Raw genomic sequence first — 19917 nt, 5'->3', positions numbered from 1 at the left:
TCCAACCCGATCAAGCTAGCCTCCCTCCAACTGAACCCTGCTCCCAGATGCCGCTCCTTCCCATCACCACGCCTCGCACGCGAACTTCATCCCGCCCCAAACTTCCGCAACGCGCCCCCACCAAGACCGAGAAAGAGAAAGAAACACCATGGCGCACACCCCCACAGTATGTCGCGCCCGCTACTCCCCGAGTCCGCCTACGCAGAACTCGGCCTCCCACCCTCGGTACTTGAAGACCTGATGAATCCCAAGCCACCACCATCCACCGAGCACCGCACCGTCCCGCCACCCGATGTAGTCGCGCCAAACTTACTGGAGAGCGACGAAGGTGGCGAGCGCCCCATGCAGCCGAATGAGACGTCGATAACGCTGTATGCGGAGTTGTTACTCCATGTTCGCACCGTTACCCTGTTTGCCTCGCTGAGGACGAATCATTCGCGGGAAACGCAGGCGAGGGCGAGTGCGGATGGGAGTTGTGTTACCGTTTCGCATGAGGGGGAGAGCGCGACGATCAGGCTGCCATTTAATATCAAGGGAGGCGGGGATGCGGCGCTGTCGCTGCCCAGTCAACCGCCAACCAAGGAGTTGACGCTACGGATGCAGTTGGAAGAGACGGATGACACAGATGTACTCGAGGCACTTAATAGCGAAGACAGGCAAGCGAATGTTGTGCCATGGGATGGGGCGAGTCTGAACGAGGTAGGAGATGTGGTGATGTGTTGTAAGAACTGTGGGGAAGTTATGGTGCAGAAGGGGAAAGTGAGGGAGTGGAGGGATCTGCCGAATGAGAATTGGGCCGAGATGATGGACTTTTGGCACTGCCATAAACCTGATGAGAGTCACATGCATGGTAAAGAGGAAGAGGAGGCGGTGGGAAACAAGGGATATGCAGCGGCGAATCGATTGCAGGCTCTGGAGGGAGTTGGTTTCGTGGATCTGACGAGCTTCTTGTTCAAACAAGAGGACTGTGATGGTGCACAGGTAAGCCATCCTTCCATCATCTCCATCAGACGATTTCCGCTCGAGAAACGCGTTTGGGTGCAAAGAAGGCGACCTAGCCTTACCCCAATGGCAGCGTCAGTCGATACAATCGCCCTAGAGAAACATGCAAACACACGATCCGCAATCCTGGACGTATCCTCTTCCTCGTGTCGATGGATCACCGGTGTTGTTGGACAGCGGCCCAGCATTTCACTGTCTGTATTTCCTTAGACTCTTGGGACTGACAGGATAAAGTCTGGGCTACATGCTCTTCGTCGCCACTTGGTACCTTTCATTATATCTGTCATTATACTAACTAGCTGTAGCTCTCTTCAGAGGATAGGTCACATGCCCAATCAATAATTTGCCGCCATTGCGACCATCTCCTCGGTCACCAAGACCTTTCAACCAATGGCTGGCGTCTCCAAAAATGGAACCTAGGCATCCGCTCCCCCACCTTCTTCGCCGCCGGCCTACCGACCTCGTACAGTGCTCAAAAATGGATATCCGCGCGCTTTCTCTCCCTGATTGAAAACACTGGATTCCGGAAATTCCACGTCCATCCCCCGCTTCCTTCATCATCACGGCCACGATCAACCAGCCACACCAGCCCAACTTCTCCTTCCTCTTCTTCCCCACACTCCAACAACAACGATGACAATAGCAATAGCAACAGCAACAGCAACAGCAACAATAACAATAACCCGTCCGCCACAAACCCCCCACCCTCATCCAAACCCCCCACATCCCTCACCCTCTGGCTCTTCACCCCCGACCTCCTCCTCTCCTCCTCCCTCCCGTCCCCAACCCGCCTCGACCCCACCCGCGCCATGAAAATCTTCTACAAACCCTCGTCCACACCCTACACCCCACTCCAGCCCGGCCAGCCCGAACCCGCAGCCATCGAAGATGTCGAGTTCCCGCCGGATCTGTACGACGAGTTGGAGGCTGCGTTGCGGTTGAGTCAGCGCATTTTGCCGCGTACGGCGCGCATGTGGGGGGGTTGGCAGGTTGGTGTTTTGGAGAGGTTTTGTGCGGGGGAGGTTTTTGGGGGGGTGGGGAAAGGGGGGGAGGGGTTGTTTGCGGGGTTGGAGAGTGAAGATGTGGATTGATGGGTGAGGAAGTTGTTGAAGTGTGAAGATAGATGCGATATACAATGCTGTGTTTTGAGGCTTTTGCTTAGCGTTGCAAACTGGACAAGATGCGAATGAAATTCACGATAGGAATTTTCCCATTAAACAATACTGTATCGAGGAGAATGCAAATGCAGAGCGTTTACATGTACACCTAGAATCAAGTCGTCTAAACACATGTACAATCATCATCCCCTCCTGCCCCTTCCTCATCCCAATCCAAACAACAACTCCAACCCGCCCAACAGACTCACTGCCCCTTCTTCTCGCCCTCCCTCCTCTCCTGCTCGAGAATATACCTCACGCCCCTCCTAATCCCCTCATCTAGCGGCACAACCGGCTCATAGCCCAACCGCTGCCTCGCCTTGCGAATGCTATGATATTTACTCATACTACTGTACTTGACCTGGGCGCGCGTCAAATTCGGCTTCTTGCCCAGGAGCCAAAACGCCCACTCGAGGACTGCACCAATCGTCCACGCCGTATCCGCACTCAAATGCCAGACGGCAGACAAGGGACGACGGTCGCCGGCCTCGTGCCAGACGGCGCGCGCAAAGTCCCAAAAGTACGTGGGCTCGCCATTTGTGATGAAGAAGGGCTCACCGTCGACGCGCTCGGTGTCGAGGGGAACGGTGTTTGATTTTGCGGTGGTGAGGAGGGCGTAGGCGGCGAGGAGGTGGGCGTGGGCTACGTTTTCGACGTAGGTGAAGTCGAAGAGGTTGGTGTTGTCGCCGACTTGGAATTTTGTTTGGCCTTTGCGCACGGCGGAGATCATTTTCGGGAGTAGTTGGACGTCGCCTTCGCCGAAGATGCCGGCGGGGCGGATGGCGCAGGTCAAAAAGGTCGAGGGCGTGCGGTTCGCTTGAAGGACAGCGGTTTCGGCGTAGGCCTGGCGTTCGTTGTGTTAGTGGATTGGACGGAGGGGTGAAAAAAGGGGTGGAGGAGGAGGAAGAGGAGGAGGAGGAGAGTCCGTTGGGGGCAGGGCAGACATGGGCAGGCAGATGGACGGACGGACCTTGGTGCTGGTGTAGTATTCTGGCTGCGCGTCGCCCGTGACCAATGGCCAACGCTCGTCGGCATTGATGAGTTCGTGGGCAGGATCGAGGATGACGCTTGCAGAGCTCGTGTATACAAAGGCCTGTACGCCTGCTTCCTGGGCCGCAGCAAGGAGGTTCTTGGTCCCGCCTACATTGACCTTGTCGTGGATGTCGGGCTTGAGATCAAAGTGGGGCGAAGCCGTGTGGATGACGACTTTGGGCTTGATCTGCGAGAAGATGGCCTTCATCGCATCCAAGTCGGTGATGTCGCCATCGTGGTAGGAGACATTGGGGCTGGCGTTGCGGTTCGAGTTTGTCCGAAGGTCCAGGACGGCAATCTGTGCTCTGGGCTGGCGCTTGACGATGAGGCTGACAATGTGCGAGCCCAGGAAGCCGCAGCCACCGACGACGAGGACCTTTCCGAGCGCGGGTATATCAGTTGGTGCTGACATGATGCAGCGTGTGACAGGTGAGTGCGATTGGTGGTGCGGTTATGCGACTTTGATGTTGGCTGGGAACTCGTTAGGCGGAGAGCTCGGTGGATTGCGTTCCGCGCGTCCAGGGGCATCCGTCCCCGCAAAAAAAAGAAAAGGTCAGGGTCCTCGCAATCAGCCAGGGTTACCACCAGGGTTACATACATTCATGGGCTAAGTACTAGGTACACCAACACCTCACTACTGTATCGACAGAATGCAATGGCACCAACAGGTTCATTGTAACTATTTCTGGCTACAGAAAATGCCCTGTGGCTGTGGAGCACAGCATCTGCTACACCAGTTAGCAAAACCATAAAAACCAGAAATCCAACGCCTGACTACTCCTTAGTCTCGCCATGCCATGCTATGTCCATGTCCATGTCCATGCCTCCTAAAAACGCCAAGTTATGCAAGCCCGAAGCCCCTCGAGGGTTCGGGGTTGGGGTTGGGGTATCATATCTTTCTTCAAGGTTGTATCCGGCCGTGTCTGTTGTAACGCATTCGAATCCTTGATAGACGCCTAGAAACTATTCCTGTGCATGCAAGTCAGTATAGTGGACAAGAGTGACCAAAGCAGACCAATCGAGACTTACTCGGCGCTATCCTGAACAGACCGCCTCAAGCGTCGGTTGTATATCTTCTTCTCTTCTGGGGTGCCCCAGTACAATTTCGCGGCTTCTGGGTTAACAAGTGTGCGGGGATCGTAGGCTGGCGATTCCTCTTCGATTGCAGCAATAATGGCCTCGATGTGTGATCGCATGTCGTCTTTGCGTGCAGCGTCGTAGCACAATATGCCGTCAGGAGATACGCGGTGGTGGAAGATGGGCGTCTCGAACTTGACGCGCGGTAGAACATCTGGAAACCTCGGACTAATGTAGAGCATAATCTTGAAGATGCCACCATCGAGGTTCGTCATCGGTCTACCAAAGAGTATCAATTGCCAGACAAACGGGTTCTTGTCCACGAGGTCCAGGTCTAGCGTGACGGCGTCGTTCTTTTTATAATTCTCCAATATTTGCTCATACTGACGCTGGAGATTGCTGGCAATGCTCATCTCCTTGCGCACAGCAGCCATGCCCTCCATGGCCCAGCCTTCCATTTCCTTGTTCAATCTTTCGAATATGGTCACGAGACGCTTCCGCAGACCCGTGTAGTCATAGGTACCTTCCATGGTGTTTCCAGGGCCCTCAAATGGCATCTTCTCGAATCTATCACCGTCCTTGTGTGTCTTGGCCGCCTCGTCGACACGGGCTAGATAGGACGGGTAATACCATAGGAACCGCCGCTTGCAAAGGTCCTTGAAAGGCTCGAACGGCACATCCTCGCGGCCCGCTTGATAGTCCTCTTCGGCATTGTATACAGTGACACCGGGGCGGGTCTGGTGGATGCCCAAGTACTCCTCTAAGCGCTCGATGACGGAGATGCGCAACGACTCGTGTCGGATCTTCGCGACATATGACTCTTGGTTCTTCTTATCATAGTCTGAGTGTGCGTCCTCGAAGCCTGGTTCATTCTCGTAGGGGTTTGTGGACATCAAGCTCTGGATGGAGATGAGGATCGATTCGAGGCCTTGCGCAGACGACCACTCTTCACCGCGTTCGCCCCGCCATGTTCTATGATTGTGAGCGAGGGTGTACAAAAACAGCAAAGGAAACTTGTCACTTACCCCAATATCGACAAGCACACCTTGCCTCCAGCATAGATGTTGGGATTAAAGCGCGTGCGCCCTCCATTTGTAGTAATGGCGGTGACAGTCGGTGCCTTGGTCGGATATTCGCGTGTGAACTTGACAGCAAATTCGAAGAACCCAAACTCATACGGCGTGTCCGGGGGGCCGATAATCAGCGCCCGCACATGCCTGACGTCGATGTCCCGGCATGCTACTGCAAGGGAGAGGTCGGAACCCTTTTGAATCTCGCCCAGCTCGCGGGTGATTCTGAGGATATATTGGTTCGACATAGGGACGCAGTTGCCACCAGGCTGCGCGAGTCCTACGTCGAGTGGTGGTTGCTGAGGTTTGCTGGGCAACCTACTTTGCTAGTGGGTGGAACGTTCCAAGGTTGGTAGTAGGCGTGAAGAGTGACTGTGAACCCGACAAGGTGGAGGTCCTAGGACGAAGGTGAGGAAGAAGCGGGCAACGCAAGAATAACTTGGATGACTAGGGCGAGTGTAGTCTGGGTCCGGCTGTGGACCGAGTGAGGCGAACTTGCGACCGTTGGGCCGGTGGTAGTCAGAGAAGCAGGATGAAGGCTAGCTGGCGGGTCGAAGCTTGAGCTGCAGGTTGGAGGGGCAGAATACCGTACCGGCAAGGACCCTGAGGCGGTCACTCGAGATCATGGGGGACTGGAGAAGCCCCCAACCATGACCATAGCCACGACCCTATAACACCCAACCATTCACTGGCTTGGACTTATCTGCGCCGATCCCTCGTGTCCTTGAGAGAAGTAATGAAACGCGACAGACAAGCCACCGTTGCATTCTATACACGATACCATCATCACTCAATATCAACCGTCTCCCACAATGTACGCCTCCAACCCTCCGAGATGCCATAGCAAACACCTAAAACTGACTCAACCCCAACAGGGTCGTCTTCGCCCTCTTCATCGTCTCCAAATCTGGGGGTCTAATCTACAACCGCGAATTCCACACGGGCATGGCAAAACTCACTTCGAATGACTACCTCATGCTCGCCGGTTCCTTCCATGGGTACATCCTCCCCTCCTCCCTTTCTGCTCCTCCTCTCTCCACACAGATACACATACTAACCCTCCCACCAGCATGCACGCCATAACCGCCCAACTCTGCCCCGTTCCCCCACCTCGCCCGCCCCCAACCACCACCTCAAGCGGCACCAGCATCCCAACCTTCCCCGTGCGCGCCACGGGCATCGAAGTCCTCGAGTCCTCGCACTTCCGCGTCCAGTGCTTCCAGACGCAAACGGGCGTCAAATTCCTGCTGTTTACGGAACCCCAGCAGCCGAATGTGGATACGATGATGAAGAAGATATATGAGCTGTATGCGGATTTCGTCATGAAGAATCCGTTTTATACGGTCGAGATGCCCGTTCGGTGTGAGAAGTTTGACAGGGGGTTGGATGGGTTTGTCAAGGTTAGGGGGTGAGGGGGCAAGAGAGGGATGGGGGCTATGGATGTGAAAAAGACGATCGTCTTGAGGGCTGAGCACAGCAGGTTCAGAGATCATCGACTCGGAGAGAGTTGAAGAGATGGTCTGGGATACCTTACCAATATATTCTCCCGCGGAGACGCAGCAGCAGCAAGGGCAGCTGGGGAGACGCGGCCTGCAAAGGTTGGTTAGTCACTGGCAGGGATGATGAGAAGATCACAAAGGCATGAAGAGAAGCTGCGTTGCACAGATTGGGGCAAAGGAGCTCAACAACCAGAGCAAAGCAAGATGACACGAACCAAGTGATCGTGCGAGCCGTCATTACAGTTCATTGATCCGTGCCGTTTGTGACATGCGCCATAGCTAGTGGTACAGTAGACGCCAGATATGCTCTATCGTATAGATCGTGGTACCTCCTCACACACACACACTCATGCCGTGTCCATCTTGTCGTCGTCATCCTTTTTCTTGTCTTTGCTTCCGCTGCCGCTCGGCTGACCCTGATCATCCAAAAGAGGTTGCTTCTCGTCACCTTCGGCAACAGGTTCGAGTTCCGACTTACCCTCGGCTGCCTCCTTTGTCTTCTTCTCCTTTTCCTGCCGTGCCTTTTCCTCCTCGAAACTCATACGTAGTGCCAACGCCAGCTCCGGGTCCACCGATGGATCTACGCCAAACTCAAAGTCGTTGCCTCCGCCGCCACCTGAAGCACCAGCCTCGCCTGAGCCGCCGCCGGCGCCAGCATTGGAAGTACCATCACCGCCAAGTATGGGAGTCGTGATGAGGGAGTCGCTGAGCAGGTTCGCGCTGGGAGGAATGGTCGCGAGGTAGGAGCCCTCGGCGCTCTGTACATTATCGCTAAAGGCCTGGAGCTTTCGTGTGGTGTCGTCACTGAGCTCCCCGAATGCAATAATGTCAATGCTAATGCCAGTCTTCTTCATCTTTTTCGCCAGCTTAATGAGGTTCTTCTCATCCTCTTCGATAGGACTACAGTTGAATATGATTATCCGTTGCTTCTGCGACTTGTTCTGCCTGTGTTTGAGTGCAAGCTGCAAGTTGCGAGTTAGCATAATCTTGGCTGTGATTCCAGTTGCACATACAGCTGCGACATTGATGCCCGTTACAAAGTGTGAGCTGCCTTTTATCTTCGTCCTGTGCAGTCCATCGAGGATCTTGCCAATGTCGGTGGTCAGGGTGACGAGGATTTCTGGCGTGTTGCCGCCCATGCTCATCAGGCCAACTGAAGACTCGGGGTTGGCGCCAGTCTTTGCGGAGAAGATCAGGTTGACAGCATCTTGTTGTGCCTCCCATCGAGAGGGTACATAGTCACCGTTGCGACTAGCCTCGCTGTTGTCAACGCTGTTGCAGTTTAGTAGGGTGAAGTTGCGAGCGAGGAAGAGGAGGGAAATGTGTACACTATCATGGAAGCTTCCAACACCATCTTGAGAGGTGTTTGTGGTGGTGTGGGGAGATTGTTTTAGGGTGGTGGTGCTTATGGCGACGATGATGCTGAGCGTACAGTATGTCGCCGCAACGGAGGTCGGAGGTTGGTAGGCAAGCTGGAAGGCTGACGGAGCTCAGACGGCGGAGTCACGTGTGTGTGTGAGTTGCGGGAGGACGTGCTCTAGCGGCAGCTGTTTGAATGCACAGAAATGACTCGCGGGCTCGATTTGGTACTCACGGGCCATGACTCGAGTGTTTACTGTTGTATCATTGTTTACCACTTCAAGTCTGCTGCTGCTGCCTTTATGATGCAATTGTGAGCCAGTTCGAACTTTAGCACTCAATACGATAATAATGACCATGAAAATCATGGATCCTTGATCGCTTGCGCAGGCTTTCTCTTATTATAGCTCATACAGTAGTGCTGAAGGATTGGGGGCTTGGCTGACTGGTTGCGATCAATCTGACGCTCCTGCTCTCTCCTCCTCCGTTCCTTCCACACTCCACTTCCAGAGATCAGAACAAGCAAGCGCAACCCACCAACAATAACACCACAACACTCTGATACTCCCAAGGGCACCCGTAAAACAATCACACAGTCTTCCCACCATCTTCCTGACCTGCTTTGTCCCCGCTCTCCAACACTCCTCTTCTCCCTCCTTACGCGTCTCCCACACATCCAAGACGCGCACCATGAGCAACCACCGACACAATCTCACCGCCGAGGCAAAATCAGCCATGATAGCCAATCTCGAGCTCGAGCTAGATGCTCGCAAAGAGAAGCTCAGAGCCCAATGCGAGGCCCAATGCGCCTCCCTAGAATCGCGTCTCGAGCGCCGCATCAACAGAATCCCCCCAGCCAAACGCCAGGCCATACTATCCGAGATCCTCGCCGGCCCGGCTGCACCACCTCCTCCTCCTCCACAACACACGATTGTGCCGGCCAAGGTGACGAAAAATACTGGCCAGAAGAAGGCGGCGGCTGCAAAGGGTCGCGTCCCGACTGCCACTGCAACCACGGCTGCCAAGCGCGCTGCTGCTGCCACCACAGCCACCAACACGACGCGTGCGACGCGCGCCGCTGCTCGCACCCGCGAGGTGCTTTCACCCAAGACGGATAACGCCAAGCCCAAGACGGCTGCGCGTACAGTGAAGCCTAGATAGCAAGATTGCGTCTTCACTCGTAATGTGTTGCATTTTCAGGGGCGTCGCATACCTACAATACCCAAGGGCGAGGTCGAATTGGCGTTTTGGGCGGGTTTTTTTGCATGGTCTTGTTCTGGTTTTTTGCCTGCACTTGTAGTGTTTCCCACGTGGCCTCTTTCTCCTGCCGCGGCTTGCGCTTTTTCCTTTGGTGGTAGCCGCCTGCAAGGGCTGGCTCCCTTGGGAACTGCAATAGTAGCCAGGTAGGAGGGGAGGTCCTTGGGGTTTTGGATGTTTCTTCTTGTGGCTTGGCAGGTCTTTTGGCTTTTCTTAGATGATGATGAGGAAGCGATGAAATCCATTCTGTCTGTCTGACTTTGACTCTGCCTTTGACTCTGTGTTTTTTTTTTCTTGATGAACTGGAGAATGGACTGTAGTCCAGACTATCTCGCAGCCACCACGCCATGCTATCTCACCCGCCTCTTTCCTGTCTAGAGTCCCCACACAATCTTCGGACTCATTCCTGACCCTTGTACATGAGAGACTGCAGACCACTTGCACCCCATCTGACCCCCAACATAGCCAGCACCAAGCATGCCTGAATATACTACAAGTCTTGCTCTCTTTCTCTTTTCCTTGGCATCGAAACCAATGTACTTCACTTCAACTAGACAGGCAGCATCTTTGTTACCACACTAGGTAGTTCATTAGGGATCTATGCACTCGTCTCCACGCCCAATTATATACCCGACTCGTTGTCCCCCATCAAACTCGACAACCGGCTTAGTCTACAACTTCCTTGTTCAATCCCACGCCATGACTGCATCCTCCACAATCGGCCTAAACACCTTCCTGCCCGCCCCACTCTTGTGCGTCCACACCATCTGCCGCTTACCCAGCTCCTTCGCCCTATGCCAAGGCTCCAACACAATCCCCTCTTCATTATTCTCCAACGCCCGCTTGACCGTCTCAAACAGGCCGTCCGCCTGTGTCTGATCGATTCGAACATCATCGCGGACGGTGAGGACGACCTCGCGAATCTTCTCCTTGGAGCCATCGGGGTACCGTTTATTGTACTTGTTGAGGCAGACGGAGATGTCGACACCCGTCTCCGCCGTCCAGGCCGCATGCACGGCGAACCAGTCAAAGAGCTCGGCAAAGTCGGTTTTGAGAATTTGCTCGTCCATCGAGTAGGGGATTGAGGCGAAGCCGAGGGAGACGGTTGGCGTGCGCGGCGAGGGCGTGTCGATGAGGTCGCCCTTCCAGTCGCGGCGGAGGAGGTCGCGGAGGCCAAGGTGGTCAATATCTTTCTGGGCTTTGGAGAGCTTGTGTCGGAGCGAGGCCATGACGGGTTCGAGCGAGTTTTCCTTCCAGTTGCTGCGTGCGAGGATGCGTTGCGAGGTCTTGATGTCGGCCTTTGTGGTTTTGCGGCTGGTGAGCCCGCTCGAGTCGATGGCGATGGCGCTGAGGACGAGCTCGAGCAGTTCGTGCGGCATGTGGTATTCTTGGTCGAGCTTTTCCAGTTCGTCTAGCATGAGGCGTGCGACGAGCGTGGTGCAGCTTGCGACTGGTTCAAAGAGGCGTGGTTTCGCTCCGGGCGCGGCGCCACGGTCCCTGTGGTGGTCGATGATGGAAAGGACGTTTGCATGGCTCCATTTGCGGAGGGGCACGCCGTGGTCGACCAGGACGATGCCTTTGAGCTTTTCGCCCAGCGTCTCGGGGTCCTCGGGAAGCTCGTCCATGGTGAGGAGGTCTTCGTGGCCCGGTGTCATCCGGGAGCCCCTGAGGGCCAGTTTGTTCTCTGGCCGAAGATCGAGGGCATGCGACGGGGTTTGTAGCAAGGCAATCGCCTTGATGGGATGCGACGTATTTTCAGTCGAGTGCCCGAGATGGTATGCCCAAGTGAGGGCGGCCGTCATGCTGTCGAGGTCACCGCCTTCGTTGCCCTGAACGATGATCCATTGTGAGGCATTGCCGGCTTGCCAGTCGATGAGGAACTGCTTCTTCGTTGCGCGACTCCACTCGCTGAAGTGGCCCACGCCCAGAGAGTGGACAGGGAGATCAGAAGTGGCATCGAGCACCGCCTGACCGTGGGGCTGTGGTGGCATCGCGCCAGCGCGAGTGACGGCCAGGAAGGCCGGCCAAAAGGCACGAGCAGCCTTCATGCTGATGTCGAGGTTGGTGATGATGAGTATAGTAATGGAGAACAACAGGACTGTGCATGTCCCGTCGAGCAAAAGGAAAAGAAAAGAAAAAAAAAGTGGTCAGACACGAGACAGAAAGCTCAGCCGACCGTCAGCTAGCCAGCCAGCCAGCCAGCCAGAGCAAGGTAGGTACGTACCTGCAACAACAAAGCCGGGGGGGGGATAGGCTAGTCAGGTGGCTACGTCAGTGACAGCCAAGCCGACAAGCGTACAGTAACATGGGTGGTCTCTACTCTAGTAGGAGGCAGCTCGCAAGCCTCCCAAAGTAGTGTTAATAGTATGTAGGTACCGTGCATCAGGCAGTGTATTTTGTGCCTGGGTGGGACAGTTACTCTAGTTCTTCATGGGTTTACTACTAGATGTACCATGAAAAGGGCGAGCTTCCAAAGGTGTGCTTGGACTGCCAGGAGCCTCCTGTTTCGCTTACAAGCATGTTCTCCCTGGCAATCTGCACATGGAGCCCCCGAGCGGAAAACGCATCAGGGCTTTGGGTTGGCTGGATAGTCTCTTGTTGTGTGCTCTAATACGGTGTAGGTACGTGCAGTAGTAACTGTGACACGACTTCAGCCCCAACCCCAACCCCCCCCCCTCCAAGAGGAAGCCGGAAACATCTACTCTACAAGTCTCTGGCAAAGGACGGAATCCAATAATTGTCCACGTCCGGCACCCCGGATCCTCGACCAAGCCGGGTCATGGCGGCATCAGTGCTGGCAGGGAGCCGAGAGCGCCCACAGCGGAAGCCTTACCCGCGAACCACATGACTTTGGATGGACCAACTCTTGCGCTCGAGATGCGGCCCTGGGCCAGTGAAGCACGGCTAAAGCGGCCTCCTTGCCACAACCGGGCGCCAGAGAAAGTTTTATATGTTTAGTATTGATGACCAACGGCTAGCTGCTACTGCCGCCGCTGCTGCTGCTGCTGCTGCTACTGATATCCCTCCCTCCCGGCTCTGCGCGTGGTGCAACCTCAGACCCTCTCGGTGGGATATCTTAATTCTTGAATTGGAGCTGTTGTTGTTCGACCCACGAGTCGCGTAGTCGCTGGTAAGGCCATGGAGAACCACAGGGCAAGCCATGAGCGGGTCCATCAGCATCATCATCATCATCATGAACAACAAGAGCCTCCTCCTCTGCCGTCATCGTCCGATACCACCACCACCACCACCACCGTTCATGGACCACAGGGCACCACCACCACCACCACCACCACCACCACGGATGGACATGGAACTGTCCACACCGACTATGGCGCGCAATCAACTACCTTCACATCTCCCACATTGACTACCACTGCGCACATGCCTGCGACCGGTCGCATATCGCCGAACCCGCCCACTGCAAACTCGTCGAGAACGGCTAGTCCTGCGATCCGAATTCGACGGCCAGCAAGTGGCGAAGGTCTTCCTCATCCGCACCCTGAGCCAACACCATCTGCTACCTTATCGCCTGAAGACACCATACAGGCCGGCCGCAGACGAAGTAGTTCAGAGCCGCGACCGCCCTCGACAGCCATATTCCACGATGATCCCTTACGGCGGCAGGTCACGGCCTCGCATCCCGTGCTACAGCCTCTGTACGAGGAGAGATCGAGTGCAGGAAACCTCATACCAGGACAGGCCCCACCACCGGCGCGGGGACCCCGTCCGAGGCGCATGCCCCTAGATCGACAGCTATCTGCCATCAACATCCGGCGAAAGGACCACAAGTCTCAGCATGCCCATGAGAATACCATGGGTCACAGTGTCGTCGACGTGCTCGATGTCATAGGTAGGTGCAATTCTGTCAGCTACACAACGCGCAGTGACTAACATGTCTATGCAGATCCTGAGATATCAACCCTCACCACATTGAACAATGTCCAAAACTCGCTCTTCCTCCCCAACCTTCCATGGCTCTACAATCGCCAACCTACATACGACCTTGCTCAATCACCAACCAGCTCTTCGTCTGACGAAGAACTGGGCACGGTAGGTGATGCCCGAGGGGGGGGAGGACAACTCCAAGACAGGACCGAGCCGGACGAGGCCGAACAAGGCGCCCGAGCACGCCTCTCCCGTACAAACACCATTGACTCGATCCTCTCCACCATGGACGAAGGTCCCGGTCACCACTACGCCGTCCTCCCCCACGGCGCCTCCCTCCAAGGCTGGAGCGACGAAGAAAAGGCCGCGCTGGACGACCATGTACGCCACCTTCTGCACTCCAAACGCGCACAATTCAAACGCACAATGCGCGGCTTTGGACGCTACATGCGCAACCCACTTGGCTTCATCGTAACCCTCTACTTCTTCCTCATCACCTTTTGGGGCGCCGCATGGGTTCTCTTCCTCATCGGCTGGATCTACGTGGGCGGCCGACAAGACTACTTTGTCGAAATCGCCGACCAGATCCTCACGGCTCTCTTCTGCGCCGTAGGCATCCCCATGTTCCCCTTCCGCATCGTAGACACCTACCACATGTCCTTTGTCGCCTACTACGCCCACCGCACCTGGCGGCTGCGCAAAGAACGCGGCCTCGGCGCCCTAAAAGACCACAACGAACTACCGAGCATGCCGCAGTCATCCGCCTGGGAAACAGGCGAAGCCGAAGACCAAGGCCTCGAAGTCCCCGTCCTCAGTGCGCCCGAGCAAAAAAAGCTAGAACACCACCAGGCCAAACTGGCAAAATCCCACACGTTTTACCGCCCCCACGAAACCTACACCCACCACGCCTTCTCCATCCGCCTCCTCATCACCATCATCGTCCTGCTAGACTGCCACTCCATGTTCCAGTGCGCCCTCGGCGCCACCACATGGGGCATCTACTACAAGGACCGACCCAAGGAACTCACGGCCATTATCCTCTCCTTCAGCCTCACCTGCAACATCACCGCCGGCATCCTCATTGGCTGCGGCGACAAGCGCAGCCGCAAGAAGCTCGTTGTCGAGCAGATTCTGCGCCAGGAAATGACCGAGGAGGCGCTGCGCAAGTGGAGCAAGGAAAAGGGTCTCAAGGCCAAAGGCGTGCTCAGTCGCAAGCAGAGGGAGAGGCAGCGGATTGCTATCGAGGGCCAGAAGAAGAATCCGCTGGATACGATTTTGCATCGTGGGTAGAGGGGAGGGAAACATGCGACTTGGAATCTTCATCCTCTTTTTCTTTCATTCGGGGTAGGGCATCAAGCGGAGGGCCGTCGTACCCCCTTTTTTTTCCCTGTTCAAATAGTTTAGATACTGGTTTTATCCTTCTTTTAATCTACACCACCAATGTTACGTCCATATCCAGTGTTGTTGTTGTTGTTGTTGTTGTTGTTTTCATTCCACGGTTTGTGCATCTAGTGGGTTGTGTAGGGGGATATGGTGGGCAGGAAAACCAACGTGTGTCATTGTTCATGTGGGATGAGTGTATATAGGATTAGGGTGGATGAATACGAGTTGATAGATGCATTGTAACATGTATTACACGGGCTTACATGTATGCAAACGTCTTGTTCTTCATATCGACATCGTTTGGATGATGGATGATGGTGTTGGTTTGACTGACTACCACTACCACTACCACCATCACTACTCATACAGCCCAACACACCTCCTCCCCTGTCGCCCAAGGTATCCCCATTCAAAAGCCACCTAAACTTAATCATCCCAGCCATGCTTAATTATACTGAGCGTACACTGCAGTGCTGTTGAACTTCATGTTGGCTTTGATCACCTTGTCCACAGCGGCGAGAAAGTCCTTTTCTGTCGCGACTTTGCGACGCTGCCGCACGGCAAAGATTCCCGCTTCCGTAGCCACACTCCTCAGCTCTGCACCCGTGCTGTTCGGGCAGAGACGCGAAATGAGCTCCCAACGAATATCGCGCTCGACGCTCATGCTCTTGGCGTGGATACGGAGGATATTTGCGCGGCCCTCCATGTCCGGCAGGGAGAATTCAATTTTCCGGTCGATACGGCCGGGACGCATGAGCGCAGGGTCGAGCGTCGAGGGCCGGTTGGTAGCGAACATTACCTTGATATTTCCACGCGCGTCAAAACCATCGAGCTGGGTGATGAGCTCCAGCATGGTACGTTGTACTTCATTGTCGCCTCCAGCTCCGTCGTCGAAACGGGCACCGCCTACAGCGTCGATTTCGTCAAAGAAGATGATACAGGCCTTCTTTGTCCGTGCCATCTCGAACAGCTCTCGTACCATGCGTGCTCCCTCGCCGACGTACTTTTGTACCAGTTCCGAACCGATGACGCGGATGAAGGTGGCGTCTGTGCGATTGGCCACGGCTCGCGCACAAAGTGTCTTTCCGGTACCTGGGGGACCGTAGAGAAGAGCCCCCTTGGGAGGATCGATACCGAGATTGACGAAGCGTTCTGGTGATAGCAAGGGCATCTCGACGACTTCTCGTAGCTTCTCAATCTGCTCTTTGCAACCTCCCACGTCTCCGTACGTGACATCAGGCTTGTCCTCGACCGTCATCATGGTGACCGAGGGGTCGATCTTGGGTGGCAGTGGCAGCATAATCTGGTACTTGTTACGGTCGACACCCACACGCATGCCCTCCTCGATATCCGTGGGCGAGACGCGCTCTCCAAGGTTGACGACGAACTTGGCGATTTGCTTGACGTTGATGACATATTTGCTCTTGTCCGGGTCTTTGTCGTCCTGTATTATCTTGGTGCAGCGGGCGACTTGGAGGGGCTGCTCTTCTTGCATCCGTTGCCGATCGGCAGCGATATCCCAGAGATGTGGAGGCGCGAGACCGGTGTCTGATTCCTACTTGAAGGTCAGTCACACGTACTCAAGGGCTGGACGCAGCAAGAATATATTACTTTGACACCAATCTTCTCGTTTATCGTCTGCTGCTTATCCTTGATCTCCTTTTCGAGCTTCTTGAGCTCTGCGCCATAGGGTGCGGCTCCATATGTTTTGAGTACTTGGATATCTCTATTGCCTGCTTAGCCATCGTCGTTGATGAAAGGGTGCCAGCGCTGTCTTACTCGTCTGTGAGCGGTGTGATCTTCTTCTCTTCTACCTCATCATCGGCGAAGTTCTTCTGGTACTTCTCCCAGGACTGGCCCGTGGCTGAGGGCATGACGGCGAAGGCAGCGGCGGTAGACGACCGTGATGTGCGATGCTAGTCCGACTGTTTGTGCTGAGACGGGTGGTTTGGAGGTGAGGCGTGTGGCGAGAGTGGAGGTGCTTTGAGAAGAGATGGCAGAGTGTGGTGGTGTTGGCGTGTGGGCGTGTTTAGCGTGGTCATCAACAGGTGAAGCTGTGAGGCAATGCATGGATGGATACCGTGGATGGCATGGACATGGATGCGCTAAGGTGTTCCGCCCTCCGCAGCCTTGGCAGGGCATCGCGAACTTGGAAATTGTTCACTTTCGCGTCGAAGGGTGTCAAACACCCCACCAACATTCACCCACTCCCACCCATACACCCCTCCTTTCGCCCCTTTTTCTTCCCACACACTTCTGAACATGGCAGCTCAAGTCTCGAACGGAGGTGGTGGAAATGCTGCGTTCAAAGTACTATTTTTTCCCACCAAATCTGAGCTCTGAAAACATGGACTGACGCAGACTTGCAGGACAAGGAAAAGCCCAGAGCTGTCCGTAGTGCCAACATTATTGCTGCAAGAGGTATGCGACCCTTTCATGCTTTCTACTTTATATAGATTGTGTCCGCTAATCCGTATGGTGTAGCTGTTGCCGATGCCATCAGAACAGTATGTCCCCACTTTGAGTGCGGGGAGACGAAGATGCTAACTTTTGAAAGTCGCTGGGACCAAAGGGTATGGACAAAATGGTATGGCAGACATCTTAGACACGGCTCACAATCCGTACATCAACTGACATGGACAGATCCAAACGGGCAAGGGCGAGACCATCATCACAAACGACGGAGCCACCATGCTCAGGCAAATGAGCGTCATGCACCCTTCGGCAAAGATGCTCGTCGACCTTTCGTACGCACAGGATATCGAGGCCGGAGATGGTACAACTTCAGTGGTGGTCATTGCAGGAAGTCTGTTGGGTGCTGCTGAGCGGTTACTGTCCAAGGGCATCCACCCCACAGTCATCTCAGAGGCCTTCCAAAGAGCCGCACAAGAGGCAATCAACATCTTGACCGGAATGGCCATACCCGTTTCCCTCACAGATCGACAGGTCCTTCTCAAGACCGCCACCACCGCCCTCTCCTCCAAGATTGTCGCACAAGAGCCAAAACTGCCCATCATGGCCGTGGATTCAGTACTCAAGATCATTGACCCCAAGACTGCCGACAACGTGGATTTGAAGAACATCAGGATGATCAAGAAGGCGGGCGGCACAATTGAAGACAGCGAGATGATTGATGGACTGGTGCTAAATCAGCCAGTGGTGAAGAGCGCGGGCGGCCCCACACTCAAGGAGAAGGCACGGATAGGTCTGATTCAGTTCCAGCTCAGCCCGCCGAAGCCAGACATGGAGAATCAGATCGTCGTCAACGACTACAGGCAAATGGACAAGATTCTGAAGGAGGAGCGCACATATTTGTTGAACATGGTCAAGAAGATCCAAAAGGCAAAGTGCAATGTCCTCTTCATCCAAAAGTCTATTTTGCGCGATGCCGTCAACGACCTCAGTCTGCACTTTTTGTCGAAGCTCAAGATCCTCGTTATCAAGGACATTGAGCGAGATGAGATTGAGTTCATTTGCAAGGTAGGTCATGTGAGAATATTGTACTGAACATAATTGACCAAGGGCAGAGCACGGGCTGCAAACCCATCGCAGACATCGACTCCTTCACCGAAGACAAGCTCGGTTCCGCCGACCTCGTTGAAGAAGTCCAAGCTTCCGGCGCCCGCTACGTCAAGGTTTCTGGCGTCAAGTCCAGCGTGAACACCGTCTCCATTGTCTGCCGCGGCGCCAACAACCTCATTCTCGACGAGACGGAGCGCTCGCTGCACGACGCCCACTGCGCCATCCGTTCGCTCGTCAAGAAGAAGGCCCTACTGGCCGGTGGCGGGGCCCCAGAAATCGAAATCGCACACCAGCTCTCGCTGCGCGCGCGCGAACTCTCCGGCACAGAAGCCATCTGCTGGAAGGCGTTTGCAGACGCGATGGAAGTCATTCCCACGACGCTGGCGGAGAATGCGGGGCTCAACAGCATTAAGGTGGTCACGGAGCTGAGGCATCGACACGCGCAGGATCAGAAGAATGCAGGCATTAGCATCAAAAGTGGCGGTGTGAAGAATGACATTAGCGAGGAAAATGTGCTGCAGCCGTTGTTGGTCAGTACGAGTGCGATTGAGTTGGCGGCGGAGACGGTCAAGATGATTTTGCGGATCGACGATATTGCGCTTTCGAGGTAGGACAGAGTTGGTAGTTTGTCGTCTTGTTGACCGACCAGCGATCCTGAAATGAGAGGATTGGTGGCCAATGAGGTAATGAAAAGCTATTGGTGTGAGGACTGTCTTTTGTCGTGTCGTGCTGTGCTGTGTCGTGCACGTCTGATCCAATCAATGTACTCCCCCATCTTGATGTCTCAGGTAAAGAAAGGTAGGGAAATCAACGAAGCAGGAATAAGAACATCCAACAAAGTAAAGCAAAGCAAAGCAAAGCAAAAGAAGAAGGGAGAGTAGTTTAGAACGATATAACATATCCAGTATAAACTATAAACTACAAATCATGAAATATCTGTAAACAAGTCAAGACACATGTAAACAGATGACAAATACATGGTGCATCAGGGAGGGAACATTGTCGAGGCTATGGAGGACCTGTAGAGGCTGGGGAGGCTGTGAAGGGTTGGGTTTCTAGTGTTATTGCTAATCGAAAGGATATATGAGATGTAAAGTAGATGGTACGAGTAGTCTAGCATGCAATAGACGCATCCAGTGTACGTAGAACAAATAGAGCAAGAAAAGTAGCACAAAAACACTACACATCTCAACGCCCATTGCAATGCCAGAAATCTGGGTTTGGGGAGCTTGGTTTACAGTTTGGTAGTATAGTGTATTATATGGTATTACATGGCACTACACCTCTCACATGACTATGCGTGCGTATATGTGTCTGTTACGCATTTCTCCTGCACATCCACGGCTTGCGGCGCAAGCAACCTATCCCCACCTAGATGCAAGACCTAGTACGTCGTGCATTTTCCTCTGCATCTACATCTTCATCTTCATCTTCCGCATTCAAGTCGATGAATCCGCATCACTTTGATGAACCAAATCACTATAAAAATCTGTAAAAAAAAAGGCAAGAAGAAGAAAACATGCTATCCAACGCCAGCTCGCTCGCTCTGCCAGATTCGCTTGCTATTTTTCATACCATCGGTCATCATATCGTACATCTACATGGGTTTTGGTTGCTCTCTGGTCCCGAGGATTAAGCCTGTTGGCTGGTAGTTTTGGTGTGGGGGGGAGG

At 54.4% G+C, this 19917-nt stretch overlaps 11 protein-coding genes across 11 annotated transcripts; 5 read left to right on the top strand and 6 right to left on the bottom strand.

Annotated features, from left to right (window-relative positions):
- Positions 1-168: 168 nt before the first annotated feature.
- IAQ61_004601 (uncharacterized protein) lies at positions 169-1212 on the top strand (the record flags this gene model as incomplete). Its single annotated transcript, XM_003839200.2, has 1 exon — positions 169-1212. The coding sequence occupies one exon, from the start codon at positions 169-171 to the stop codon at positions 1210-1212; it is 1044 nt and encodes a 347-aa protein (XP_003839248.2).
- Positions 1213-2364: 1152 nt separating this feature from the next.
- Positions 2365-3603, bottom strand: IAQ61_004600 (uncharacterized protein; the record flags this gene model as incomplete). Its single annotated transcript, XM_003839199.1, has 2 exons — positions 2365-3003; positions 3130-3603. 2 exons carry the CDS (start codon positions 3601-3603, stop codon positions 2365-2367), a joined length of 1113 nt encoding a protein of 370 aa, XP_003839247.1.
- A 544-nt stretch (positions 3604-4147) lies between these two features.
- IAQ61_004599 (uncharacterized protein) lies at positions 4148-5969 on the bottom strand (the record flags this gene model as incomplete). Its single annotated transcript, XM_003839198.2, has 3 exons — positions 5294-5969; positions 4221-5240; positions 4148-4160 (listed from the first exon to the last, which is right to left on the bottom strand). Exons 1-3 carry the CDS (start codon positions 5584-5586, stop codon positions 4148-4150), a joined length of 1326 nt encoding a protein of 441 aa, XP_003839246.1. The 5' UTR covers positions 5587-5969.
- Positions 5970-6756, top strand: IAQ61_004598 (uncharacterized protein). Its single transcript, XM_003839197.2, has 3 exons — positions 5970-6152; positions 6214-6336; positions 6408-6756. Coding segments are annotated over exons 1-3 (468 nt in total). The 5' UTR covers positions 5970-6150; the 3' UTR covers positions 6751-6756.
- IAQ61_004597 (uncharacterized protein) lies at positions 6757-8289 on the bottom strand. Its single transcript, XM_003839196.2, has 3 exons — positions 8166-8289; positions 7851-8109; positions 6757-7799 (listed from the first exon to the last, which is right to left on the bottom strand). Exons 1-3 carry the CDS (start codon positions 8189-8191, stop codon positions 7185-7187), a joined length of 900 nt encoding a protein of 299 aa, XP_003839244.1. The 5' UTR covers positions 8192-8289; the 3' UTR covers positions 6757-7184.
- A 597-nt stretch (positions 8290-8886) lies between these two features.
- On the top strand, positions 8887-9357 carry IAQ61_004596 (uncharacterized protein; the record flags this gene model as incomplete). The annotated part of the gene is made up of 1 exon (XM_003839195.1): positions 8887-9357. One exon carries the CDS (start codon positions 8887-8889, stop codon positions 9355-9357), a length of 471 nt encoding a protein of 156 aa, XP_003839243.1.
- Positions 9358-9392: 35 nt separating this feature from the next.
- On the bottom strand, positions 9393-9698 carry IAQ61_004595 (uncharacterized protein; the record flags this gene model as incomplete). The annotated part of the gene is made up of 1 exon (XM_066096422.1): positions 9393-9698. The coding sequence occupies one exon, from the start codon at positions 9696-9698 to the stop codon at positions 9393-9395; it is 306 nt and encodes a 101-aa protein (XP_065953740.1).
- Positions 9699-10139: 441 nt separating this feature from the next.
- On the bottom strand, positions 10140-11501 carry IAQ61_004594 (uncharacterized protein; the record flags this gene model as incomplete). Its single annotated transcript, XM_066096421.1, has 1 exon — positions 10140-11501. The coding sequence occupies one exon, from the start codon at positions 11499-11501 to the stop codon at positions 10140-10142; it is 1362 nt and encodes a 453-aa protein (XP_065953739.1).
- A 1090-nt stretch (positions 11502-12591) lies between these two features.
- Positions 12592-14631, top strand: IAQ61_004593 (uncharacterized protein; the record flags this gene model as incomplete). The annotated part of the gene is made up of 2 exons (XM_003839192.2): positions 12592-13306; positions 13361-14631. The coding sequence occupies 2 exons, from the start codon at positions 12592-12594 to the stop codon at positions 14629-14631; spliced, it is 1986 nt and encodes a 661-aa protein (XP_003839240.2).
- Positions 14632-15169: 538 nt separating this feature from the next.
- RPT1 (26S proteasome regulatory subunit 7) lies at positions 15170-16598 on the bottom strand (the record flags this gene model as incomplete). The annotated part of the gene is made up of 3 exons (XM_003839191.1): positions 15170-16279; positions 16336-16450; positions 16504-16598. The coding sequence occupies 3 exons, from the start codon at positions 16596-16598 to the stop codon at positions 15170-15172; spliced, it is 1320 nt and encodes a 439-aa protein (XP_003839239.1).
- A 309-nt stretch (positions 16599-16907) lies between these two features.
- Positions 16908-19122, top strand: CCT4 (T-complex protein 1 subunit delta). Its single transcript, XM_003839190.2, has 6 exons — positions 16908-17034; positions 17094-17145; positions 17209-17231; positions 17282-17311; positions 17368-18204; positions 18252-19122. Exons 1-6 carry the CDS (start codon positions 16987-16989, stop codon positions 18855-18857), a joined length of 1596 nt encoding a protein of 531 aa, XP_003839238.1. The 5' UTR covers positions 16908-16986; the 3' UTR covers positions 18858-19122.
- The last annotated feature ends 795 nt before the right edge of the window (positions 19123-19917 follow it).

This window comes from Plenodomus lingam (genome assembly GCF_022343315.1).
Source record: "Plenodomus lingam strain CAN1 chromosome Unknown contig_19, whole genome shotgun sequence".
Taxonomy (NCBI): Eukaryota; Fungi; Ascomycota; class Dothideomycetes; order Pleosporales; family Leptosphaeriaceae; genus Plenodomus; species Plenodomus lingam.
Note: the sequence above shows the minus strand (reverse complement) of the source record. Positions and strands in the feature narration are given on the sequence as shown.